The sequence below is a fragment of the Clupea harengus genome, chromosome 11, assembly GCF_900700415.2.
Source record: "Clupea harengus chromosome 11, Ch_v2.0.2, whole genome shotgun sequence".
NCBI classification, from domain to species: domain Eukaryota; kingdom Metazoa; phylum Chordata; class Actinopteri; order Clupeiformes; family Clupeidae; genus Clupea; species Clupea harengus.
Window position 1 is genome coordinate 6,707,961 of NC_045162.1, and position 12,421 is coordinate 6,720,381.

The following is a 12,421-nucleotide window of genomic DNA, read 5'->3' on the forward strand; positions in this document are numbered from 1 at the left end:
GATTTTTGATTATTTTGAACATACTGGGTGTTGGATAAGAGGACTGATGTTGTGTTGAATAATACGGATGCTGTTTGCACAGTAGACTGTAGTTACGTAAAGTATCATTTCAGCAAATCCAATATGGATTTATAATGCCTAAATGCTTACGCTGTTAACATTGACAAGCCTCTGTTAAAAAATAAATAATAAACGTGAGAGCTACATCACGCTAACTGACAGGTCCGTTTTGTGGTAAGGTCCGAAGAGTAGATAGCTCTAGATTCTTTTAATATCTCATCAATAGTTGAGTCATTTGCAATTATAATGCATTATAATTAAACCTAAAATATGCACACTTTGACATTTCCCTTCAACAATGTATTTTGTATTAAGCATGTGATATTATCCACAGGGAGGAGTGTGAGGGTGACAAATGGGTGCATATTGCTTTAACGGTGGAACAGCAGAGGTTAGAGGACTACTGCCTGACACGGAATGCCATTAGCATAGTTTTGAATTCCATTTACTTAATGTGGCCATAATGGATCTTTCTTGAGAATGGAAAAGGCATGCTGTGTTCAGAAACTAAAGGGATGTCCTAATTTAAAAAAGAAATCAGTGAATTGTTCAGTAGGGGGAATTTGTCTCCCATATAAGAGGCAGTGTTTATAAAAAGCAGTCTTAACTACAAAGCCACCTCACATTAAAACTCTATTATCTATGTACACTATGGCTGGGTTGCACCAACATGGATTAAATTAATCCTGGTTTAGAGTTAATCTAGGTTTAGTAAATCCAGGTTTAAACTGGTTTATAATTAATCAGCGTTATGTTGCACATCTTAATTTTAACCCTGGATTAGTTAAACCAGTTTAAACCAGGGTTAAATCAGGATTAGTTTATGTTCAATGTCCGCCATGATGGATTCCGACGAAATGTAAACAAATTCACAATACGTTTAACAAATACGGAACTAAATAGCCCTAAATAAACGCATCCACTCTTTTTCCTAAACTAGCTGCTTGTTGAATAAATGGCGTTACTGATACCGTTAGTTACCGTTTAGCCTACCACTACAGCGGCTATAGCTAATAAACACAGTTACTTTAGCCAGCTAGCTAGCTATTATGGCACGTCAAAGAGGGTCAAACTTTTCAACATTTGAAAAGATGTTGCTGACCGAGTTGATGGAGGAGTTTGGGGTTACAATTGAGGATATGAGGACTGACAGCAGTACACTAGAGAAGAAGGAGGGGAACTGGGTCCAGATAGCTGAGCGCTTCAATGGCTCTACCAGTATCAAAGAGACGAGGGACAGGGCACAACTGAAAGGACCACCACCAATGACTACGGATCCTCTGTCAAAGAAGAAAATAGATATGATCCCGCAGCAGATTTCCCCTACCCAACCCCTACGACGATGACGGCGTATTAGATGACAGTACAGCCACAGAAGCTGCAAGTAAGTTACTACGAACTAGATGACGTCGCTAGCTTATAATCGTTGTGTTGATTATGTACTACTGTGACTGTGAACAGGTAAATAGGGTGTAAATATTATGAATAGCAGGTTACAATAATTGCTGTCACCCCAAGTAAGTTATCACTCTGTCCAACGCCGTTAGTTGCAGCAATAACGTGACAAAAATGACGAAAGTAGGCTATAATTTGTTGTCAACAAAACAGAGATAAACCTCCTCCAGGGGTGGTTTAAATATAAATGCTAATCCAGGTTTAGACTAGGTTTAAAATGACTGGTGCAACAGATTTGTAAACTAAGGTTAAACTAGGTTTAAAGTTTGGTGCAACTGGATTAAAAGACAAACCTGGTTTAAACCTAGTTTAAGAGTTAATCCATGTTGGTGCAACCCAGCCTAAGTGTTTAGTTTGTTAATCAGTGAGTACGTCACTCTATCAATCAAACCATCAACCATCAATTTATTATGCTGTAATCAAAAATTGGTTGTTTATTCATCAGGAAAATTTGAAGACTACAGCGAACTGTCAGAATCTGATGTGAGTTGGAGTCACTTAGAGATCAGAGACAGAGGCAGTACTGTGAAGGGCAGTAAAATATATTGACTGATTCACTGTGTGAGTTACAGAACACTGTCAATAAATCATGAACCGCAAGATGTAATACTATAGGATGCCCATTTAAAGAGATGCACTAGTCATGATCCTGAACCAAAAAATAACTGTGAGGATATACACTCGAGACTAGCCACTGTTCTGCATTTCAATAGGAACACACTGGATTGTGGTCTCAAAGTCCCCACTGGATCATTAGTCAACTGGCTGACAATGACAAGACACGGTCACGAGCATGAAACAAGACTTTTGTTGATGGGATTTAGCTATGAACAATGGACGGCGGCGACAAAAACTACATCAAAAGAATACCACCATAGTCCACAGCTCTGGAGCCAGCGAGCTCGCTTTTGTGTCTCTCCCCCTCTGTGCAGTTTGATCAGGGCTGTCCCATACATTACAGCCTGGCCTGGTGCAACTCAGTGGTCTGGAGAAACGCAGGCTACATCAAAACAGCGCGTTGCATTCTTGTGAGGCGGCGGATCCCAGCGAAACGGATACTTGGTTCGTCTTGCTCCAGCACATGCTGAGCTGAGGAGGCACGCTGCTGGGCTCACATCCTCCGCCCTGTGTGCCTTTGCACTATAAATACCCCCGTTGTGGTGGGTCAGCCACCAAGGCTGTAATTTCTTCACCCATTAGTAGCGTAATCACAGTGGGCATGTCAGCCTTGAATCTGTTTCTGCAGCTGTGGAATGTCACAAACAGCCCCCTTCATGCAAAGCTGATGCCATACTGCCTCCTCTTCGCCACTGCCCCCCCCCCCCCCCCCCCCCCACCAGTGTGTCTTCCTGTCTCACAGCTAGAGTTTGTAAGGCTTCTGACCTGAATGGTAAAACTGCATGGGTCACAGGCCTGCCTGTTTGCCTGTTTGCCTGTTTGCTTTCCCGCCCTTCCCTCCTACCCCCCCACCCCTCCTCTTTCTTTCTCCCTACCGGGCCAGCCTCAGGCAGATGGGTTAGCCCTGTTTGAGCTGGATTCTGCTCAAGGTTTCTTTTCTGTTAAAAGAGAGTTTTTCATTTCCACTGTGGCCCACATGCTGGCTCTAGGGGGTTTAGGCCTTGGGCTCTGTAAAGCGCATTGAGACAAGTCAATTGTTAATGAAGCCATATAAACACAAAATAACTGTATTGAGATCCACTTGCTGAACCAAACACGGAAACATCTGATAAACCCGAGTAGAGAGTAGAGCTACATAAAGTGATGCCTGTCAACTTGAGCCTGCTGCCTCTAACGACACTGGAGTCATCATGACTTAGACCAGGCCAACCTGAGTCTGCTGCCTCTAAAGACACTGAAGTCATCATGACTTAGACCAGGCCAGCCTGAGCCTGCTGCCTCTAAAGACACTGAAGTCATCATGACTTAGACCAGGCCAGCTTGAGCCTGCTGCCTCTAATGACGCTGAAGTCATCATGACTTAGACCAGGCCAACTGGAAAGTGAGCTTGATCGGTTGATTCATTTCTATGCCATACCACTGGGCACAGCTCCACTACAGCATGAGGCTGGCACATAGAAATGCCCTCCAATAACTCCGTTTTTCCATGTTTTTCTCTTCCTTGGCACACACTGAGGGTACCATGCCCTTTTAATACATGACCTTTTGGCACTCTTCAGTCACTATGGGGATATATAAGTCAATTAGAGTGACATTCTGTATATAAAGAGCTGTACCTGTGGCACTAATTAAATGTTAAGTCGAACAACCATGTCAGCTTTATCAGGATCACGCTGAAGTCCTTTCCCGTTTTAGATTATACATGAACACCTCCAATGAAAGCAGACGGGAAGGATCCTCATGGACTGATAAATTGGCCTGACACAGATAAGCGAGATTGGCCAGACAAAATTGAATTTGATTGCATTTGATTGCGTTATTTTGCTGAGGTCCCATTTTGCATGATTGGTTGAAGTAGGGCATACTTTGAGATGTTATTTTTGGGGTTTAAAGAAGCGTAAACGTATTCCCAAGGCCTCTAGGGTCTATGATAAGCACCACCATGGGAACTTAAAACCGTCTGGAGGTCAAGAAGAGTGTGAGCAGTCAATTAAAGTGAAAAATAACCTTGGCAGATAAATGCTGCTCTTTTACAAGGCAGTAAAAGTCCAGACGATCCAACTGAAGCATAGCTCAAACTGTCATCTCATAATAGGACCACAGTTATTTACATGCATCCCTCTGTAGTTCTGTCTGAGGGGGCTGTGGGACGAATGTTTCCTTTTTTATTTATGATGTTATTACCAGATCTCTGCCTCTGAAGTAGAATCAGGAGGAGGAAGTGAATAGTTGGTAGCTGGTATCTGGTACAAGGTCAAATCTGTTGATTCTGAAGTCATTATGAGTTAGCTGCCATTTTTGTGAGCTGGTACTCCACAATACGTCCATCTGTGATAACATCCTTTAATGTTCCTGAACACTTCTAGTAGATAAGCTTTTAGAAATACCGTGCTCGTCTTTCTCATTCTTGAGAGGGAAACAATGATTACCTCAGGCCATTTTCTGATAGTAGATGCCATGGATTACGCTAACTTGTGAAATTCCTGTTTTATTTCCCATCTGTCGTCTCTGTAGATGATCCAGACCTGCAGAACACTGTTGGAAAATTCTGAGGGGGTCTATGAGAGGATACTCCAAACTCAGAAAGCAGGTGAGTGTGTCTGTGTGTGTCTATGTGTGTGGTGTGTGTGTGTGTGTGAGTGTGAGTGTGAGTGTGAGTGTGTGTGTGTGTGAGAGTGTGTGTGTGAGTGTGTGTGTGAGTGTGTTTGTGTGTGTGTGTGTGTGTGTGAGTGTGTGTGTGTGTGGGCGCATCTGTTTGTGTGTGACAGAGAGGGAGGGATGGTTCATGGGATGATGAATGTCAGGTTCAATTCACATGTCTCAAAAGAGCTAAAAACGTGAATGAGTTCAGAGAAATATCAAAAGAGAACAACTAATTATCCCTTGCCTGTTATGTAAGTATCATTATGCATAGTTTTTTGTTCTACCTGTGTGAAGCTCTGCTTTGAAATACGTTTCAAACCGTGATTATCACTTCAATTAAGAGGGTCGCAATGAAGCCTTGGTTTTTTTTATGTCAAAGTTCTTTCTTTTTGTGGTTACCATAGTTATCGAATCTGCCTCAAAATATGACATTCAGGTATCAGTGATAAATGATGATGGGCGACTAATTCTCTTTAGATTTTACGTTGTCATTCTGGGATACGGTGAACAAATGATTTGGATTTGTGCTGATTTGACATGCTTTATGGTAACCCTTTAGTTATAAATTAGTACTTCATATGAAGGTGATTTCGAATAATTTGTGTCCCTAGTAGCCTGTTAGGTTCTACGCATCTGTAAAAGTAATAATTAAAACACAATTGATTCTTGATGGTGATAGTTTCTGAAATATCAGTGATGGCGCACATGGTGTATATGGTGATATCTCGAAACACAATATACTTAATCTGGCACTTATACTGGCACTCTGAGATTCTTCTGAATGAAGAGTACGTTACAAATAAAATGAATTATTAGTATTATTATTATTATTAATATTATTATTATTGATCAAGTTTTACCCCAACCCCTCAGATTTAGTATAATTTGGTTTGGCTTAGTTGTCTCCTGTTCCGTAGAAATCTTAGTGGTGTGGCTATTCGCTGACTGCATTGAGTGTATTGAGTGTATTTTATCATCTGCAGCAGTGTTTATATTTTTTGTATTTGTCAGCGGATCACTGTGACTGGCAGGCCATTACTCAAGCTGAATGGATGCGTTGACTCACTTTTCCATGGTGATAGAATCTTGGCTCGGCCAAATATCAGAATTAATTTACTGTTCAGTCTCCTTGACTTCACGGTTAGCGTGTGGGGTTAGCCTCAAGGGATTCACAGGATGCACTAAAGTAATTAATGTGTACGTACGGACATACATTTTCAGACATTTATTTTAAAAAATTCATCACAGCCAATCCCATACTTATATCACAATGGGGATTTTACCTCCATTCATACCATAGATATCAACCTGAGGCTAGACGTGTGACTTTGATGCATAGGAGCTGAATATGGATGAGCAGTCCTCTCAAGTGTCTGCTTCCAAAATGGCACAAATGTTCCTTTTTGCTGGTCTCACTGTCTTTTGCTTCTAAAGCCTCTTGGATAAGCAAGCTGAGCCTGTTTTTATGAGGCTTAGTATTTATTGATTTGCAGGTGGTGGCCGCATGAAATATTCATTCGCTGTTGTACTCCTGGCACATCGGCAAAGAAAATGGGATGTGTCTTGACTGGAGCACACATTGTAAATCAAACTCCCTATGCAGTTTCCCACTCTCTCTATTGACTTGGCCACAAACGCGTGCGGTCAGGTAATATTGTGCAGGGAAAAAATGATGAATGTCAAAGAAAAATGTTAAATCAAAATCAGAATTCTTTTTATTGGCCAAGTATATTTACACATACAGGAAATTAACTTGGTGTGGTTGGTGCATAGGACATAAAACATAAACGTATAAACAAAATAGCAAAAATAAGAATCGGATGTAACCCTGTATGCAAGGCATGTCCATTGGCTGTTTGGCTCGCTAGTCTTAGACCAAAATTCAGGTGTGTGGCATTAAAGTGTTATTAAGCATTATTAATAAAGGTTACAGTATATATGTATATAGGATGGGATCATTAAAGTGTTCTTAAGCATTATTAATAAAGGTTACAGTATATATGTATATAGGCCGGGATCATTTCTGTTTCCATGAGAAACAGGTTTTTCTCATCAACCTAAGTACCAAATTAATGAATTTGTGGAAGTAAATAATTTTGTAGAAGTAACATCTCTGAATTGCCACTTTTAAGGAACAATAAACTCACTGAAGGATGTTGATAAATCTGCGCACCCCTATGTAAAAGGAGACAGCTACAGATTAGCGCCCAGCTGTTGGCGTTCACTGTCAGGACTGTAAGTGGGTCAGTACCCCATGGAAACCACGCAAATACTAAGTTCTGAATAATCCATCAAAACTGCCCTCCGAGGAAAAAAGCCTCAAGGTATCATCTTTCTCTCATTCTGTCTCTTGCACTGCGTGTGTGTGTGTGTGTGTGTGTGTGTGTGTGTGTGTGTGTGTGTGTGTGTGTGTGTGTAAGAGAGAGACAGAGACAGAGAGAGAGAGAGAGAGAGGGAGGGAGGGAGGGAGGGAGGGAGAGAGAGTGTGTGTGTGAGGGAGCTGCTGAGAGTAAACAGGGACCACATTAAGCAATTAAAGATCCACACAAGCCTTCGATTGCACACACCTATTTTAGAACCGGAAGCCCAACAGCCCCAGATGACGGCACAGATTTCAGCCCCTTTAACCACCATGTCGATATCCTGTTCTGCCAGGGGATTAAATTCTTACCTTATCTAATCATTCATTGCATTAGCAAAGCCAAGCCACTGTATTTAAAGCTGGCCACCAATGAATAACAAATGCTGACAAATCAGGTCCGTGCAGCCGTGCACTGAGTAGATCAACCTATTCTGTGTGAATTGTGTGATGATTTAATCAGATCCTGTTAACACAACATAATGGTAAAATATCTAACAAGATGCAGGGAAAAATATATACAGCTAATAAGAACTTTGCCTAAAAGCACTTAAAGAATTAGGGGAATTTTAGGCGCATCTAAAACTCAGACAAAGGAGAGGCCTCGAAGCAGGACGTGATTAGCCACAGCCTTTCAGCATATCAGATTGTAGTGGTTGTCAAAGAGCACGGGCCAGTGTTCCTGCCGTTTGCCACCGCTCGGGCGCTGGCAGAAGGGCTTGAGTTGTTAAAGGGCTGCTGAGCACAGGCTAACAGCACGTGCTTTCCCTCAAACCTCTACAGCACTGCATGTTGCTAGGCAACAGCTGCCGTGAGGAGGAGGAGGAGGGAGGCTCGGTACATGTGCCATCGCGTGCCATCTTCAGGACAGTCACGCGTCATTAGAAACAACAGTGGCACTCTCTGCCCCTATCCATTCCCACAGTCCACAGTTCCAGAAATGAAAGCCACTTCATCTGGAAGAGGCCTCAGCCAAGCTGCCACTTCAACTCTCTGTGCAGTCACTGCAACCTGATGAACGTCGGCAGCCTGTTACATGAAACTGTGGAACTCTGTTCCACTGAAAACAGGAGGGAAAGAGGGTCTTTTTAAAAGGAAAGAGAGGAAGCAAGAGGGAAAAAATCAAGAGCTTAGCTAGTGCCAAATGTGCCCTCTGTCCCATGTTTTGATGCTAATGCCGTCTGAAAGGATTTTATGTGTGTCTGATGTGCCCACGCCTTAACCCCTGTAACGGGGACATTCTCATTTCTCTCTCTCTTTCTCTCTTCACACTTTTTCTTTATCTCTCTTTCTTATTCTTTTTCTTCACCCACTGCTCCTGTTGTCTTGGACACCTGTTTCCTTGAGGTGTCATTTCCACTTACAGTCCTCATTTGCAAACACAGTGCTTAAGGAAAGAAATGACTTATTCAATTACACTCGAGATCCCTAACCCGTATCGGTCTGGACACAAAACATCAAGCGCTGCAAGTAATAAGCAGATCCAGGTGTCACAATAAGGACATCCTCATCTGGCACCTCAAAAAGAAAGATAGATAAATAAATGTGCCTCATTCTCACCTTACCCATGTTACAGTAGTTAGCTGGGCATCACATGATTAGGCTTTGCTTAGGTCATGTCAGGGTGTAAATGGTTCATAGCACGGCGGTCTCACAGGATTCTTTCACGAAGCTTTGATCTTAATTTTGAATCCGACCTTCAAAGGCTCTCAGCAGGTAATCACCAGTGCATGATGAAAGGTCCTTATCCTCCTCTAGAGCAGAGATGGGGGTAGAAATGTCTCTGGGGTCAAAGGGCGCCGGTGGCAAATGGCTAACTCTGCCCCCTTTTTTTGTAATTTCTCTAGCAATGGAGTTCCACGAGAACCTACACGACCTGGCCGTGAAGGAGGGGTTAAAGGGGCGAAAGCTGCCCAAGTCTGTGGAGAGCTTCACCTGGAACATAACCATCCTCAAGGTATGCGCACACAGGCCTCCCATACATTCATACTGATGTCACCATCACTCATCTTTTTAGGCCGGTAATGAATACCAGTAAGTTGTCAGCCTCAGTCAATCTTTTAAAAACCATCACCTTTCTCTATCTTTTTTCCCCTTCTCCAAAAGCGGTAGAGGTAATTATCAGCCACTGACCCTTTAACATATTTATTTGTGATATTTGCATGTGGTAATTAAGATGGGTGGTGTGCTGCGTTACGCATTGTTGCCATAATTAATGAGTCTGCCCCCAGATAATAGAGTGTCCTGGGCGAGCCAGTGAGATAATTACACACAGGTTGTTCCGAGCCCCGTCACCTCTGAGTGCCCCTCCGGGCCATAGACCTGCTGCCTTGTGTTCAGCTCCCGCCTCAGTGCCCTGCATGCAGTCCTGAATAGTAACTAGAAGTCACCTGAGCGGATCATGAACCGCCTGTGGACTTGCCGCTCAGCCCTCTGACGGTTGCTGCTGCTGTGTTAGCTTGAATAACAAAGGTGCATAATCAGAATGTCGCAAACCGAGAGGACAAATCCTGGACAAAATATCAGCCAAATGTGGCCGTCTCATTTGTGTTCTCAAACACTTGCGTGAGCACATGGTGGCCTCCTGCTAGCATTGACCATGGAGGCAGGGGTGCACACAGTGGAGGGCAGCACAGGAAGGCCCGCAGACATGCCTTTCCATCGCCCTGACAGCCTGCTGATGTGTGTGTGTGTGTGTGTGTGTGTGTGTGTGTGTGTGTGTGTGTGTGTGTGTGTGTGTGACCCTGCAGTGGCATCTCACACCAAAGCCCTCTGACCACTGTCCTCCAGGCTCAGCCTGTTCCAGCAGCTGCTCAACCGTTTCTCTCACTCTCTCTCTCCAATGCCATGTCCTCTTCTGTCTGTCTGTCTGTCTGTCTGTCTGTCTGTCTGTCTGGTCCTTTCCTTTTCTCTTTTCCATGCCGTCTCCCTCTCTGAGGGTCTGGTTCCTCTGCTGTCTCTCACTACTGCCTCTTCGCCATCTTTCACGGTATATGTCTGTCTGTCTCTTTGTTTGTCCCTCTCTAACCATCTGCTCTTTATTTCTACCTCTATCTTTCTCCTGCCCCCCACCCCACCGCTCTTTCTCTCTCCTGTCCAGGGCCAGGCTGACCTGCTGAAACACGCCCGCAGCGAGGTGTTGGAGAACCTGAAGCAGATCCATTATGCCGCTCTCACCAGCCAGCTCTGCAAAGGCGGGGGCGTGGGGGGCTCCAGAGGGGGCTCGGCCAGGGGCTCCGAGAACAGGGGCCTCCGCAGCCTGCAGGCCATCCCCGAGAAGGCGCGCGGAGAGGAAGACATCACCGACGAGGAGAAATGACGGGGAATCCGACGGAGTGAAAGAGAGAGGGAGACAGAGAAACGATAAAAGAGAGAGCGTGCTCTTCTGTCCTCTTATTCATCAGTGTCAGTGCCCCCCCCCCTTCTTCCCGTTCTTCCCACCCACCCACTCAGCGCTTAAGCCCCTCGGAAGCCCATTCCAGGTTAGGTGGGAGTGCTGCTGGCCGCAAGCAGCAGGATCTGTCACAGAGCGACGGGGCCCGTGGCGTGTACAGCAGAGCCCTCATGAAACCCCCTCCGCGCCATGATTTCATGGGAGAGGAAAAAGCACAAAACAGAGGGGATTTGAGATAGGAGAGGTGGCAAACAGGAACAGTGAATGTACTAGAAAGCTGAGTGAGGAGAGAGCTGTTTACAAATGAAATGATGAACTACTTCATGTTCTTTCTGCCATAGTAGTATGCGAGTCTGGGGGTGTGCGCGCGTGCGTGTGTTTGTCTGTGTGTGTGTGTGTGTGTGGGGGTGTGTGTGTGTGTGTGTGTGTGTGTGTGTCTGCGTGCGTCTGCGTGCGTGTGTCTGTCTGTGTGTGTACATAACATGTATATGTATATGGAGATACCTGTTACCTTTTTTGGAAATGTGCATCATTTTATTGGATAAGATTTTATTTTGATAAAAGAGAGATTGCTGTCCGAAAAGTGGATATTTTATTTGTCTGTACAGAAGGACTCAAGGAAGTGTGAGGGGGCTGGACATATTTGAAAAAGTTTATTCCGTTAAGTGACCCTTGACCTTTGATGGTATTGAGAAGCGATCTGTTCAGCCGTTGAAACAGATATTGGAGAATGTGGGGGTTAAAGATGGCCGAGAGTTTCTAGACCCCCCAACCAGCAGCCATTGTGAAAAGGGGCCAAGGCTGGGGCCTCTTCAATGCTTCAAAACAAGGTTCTCCCATTTGCTGTTGGTCCTTGGAGATGCTCTATACTTAAAGATTAAGAGTGATAGGTGTATATGCTTCTAAGTCATTCCCGAGGGAAATAAAAGTAACCCTATTTATTGATACTGTTAAACGAAACAAAAATGAAAAATGAAAAACAATAGTGCCTCGTTGCTAAAGTTTCCAATTTTGCCTCCAAAAGGCAAGAGGAAGGGTTTGGGAAAGAAAGGGGATCTGTTCTCTGTGTCTCTCCTTCTCTCCTTCTCACTGATGCTCAGCGTACCTTGTAACGCCAAATGCCTCCTCTGTCCAGTTTGCTTCTAGTTCCATTCTTGTGACTGCACGTCCTCCGGTTCCCTTGGGTTTGTTTCTGCCGTGACGACTTGCTGTGGGGCCTATAGTGAACAGTGTCTTACCTCCATTTATTCTCACTGCTCAGAAGCAGAAACTGGAAAAGTCTAAGAAAAAAAAAAAGAAGGAAAAAAAATACATTTCAGTGCTGTGACAATTGGTGTATTTATAACTGTAGTTAACTGTTTATACTGCTGGGGGTTAGCTTTTAATCAGACAACCAGGTTTTGTTCTAATCTGTTAACACCCAAGAGCTCAGAAATAAACAATGTCCAAAAAAAAAACCCTCTGTGGTGTCTTGTCTCCTCAGATTTCAACACAATCTGCAAGCTCCACTTTGTTGGAAGAGGTTGCACATTTATAATTTTGTATTTATTTTTTAAACATGAGCACTAGGTTTTATGGTCACTTTAGTGTGTTTCCAGGTAACGGCAATAGATTGGCTCTGATTGATTCTGTTGTCTCTTACCACAATGTCCTTGCTCCCACACACACAAACACACACATGTTCGCTTGTATGCTCTGCCTGAAGGTCATCAGATTGATGACACACACACACACAGCAGCTCTCTTGCTGGACTGTCGGCTGATGAGTGCTGTACACATAATAAAGACGGCTAGATGATTTACGGGGGCCGTTGCACAGGAGGGAGACCGGTCTCTGGCAGGAGAGATTTGAGTCGGGGGAAGGCTTCGCTCAGCCAGAGCAGCAGAAGAGC

General features: G+C 44.1%; 1 protein-coding gene across 1 annotated transcript in view; it reads left to right on the top strand.

The window, feature by feature from the left end:
* The window catches only part of LOC105891931 (inactive phospholipase C-like protein 2), a 35,610-nt gene extending 23,635 nt beyond the window's left edge, over nt 1–11,975 (top strand). The window contains exons 4-6 of the mRNA XM_012818141.3: nt 4,648–4,723; nt 8,983–9,092; nt 10,236–11,975. Coding sequence (XP_012673595.1) covers nt 4,648–4,723; nt 8,983–9,092; nt 10,236–10,454 — 405 coding nt within the window. The 3' untranslated portion in view covers nt 10,455–11,975. The remainder of the gene's footprint in view (nt 1–4,647; nt 4,724–8,982; nt 9,093–10,235) is intronic.
* Nucleotides 11,976–12,421: the final 446 nt, after the last annotated feature.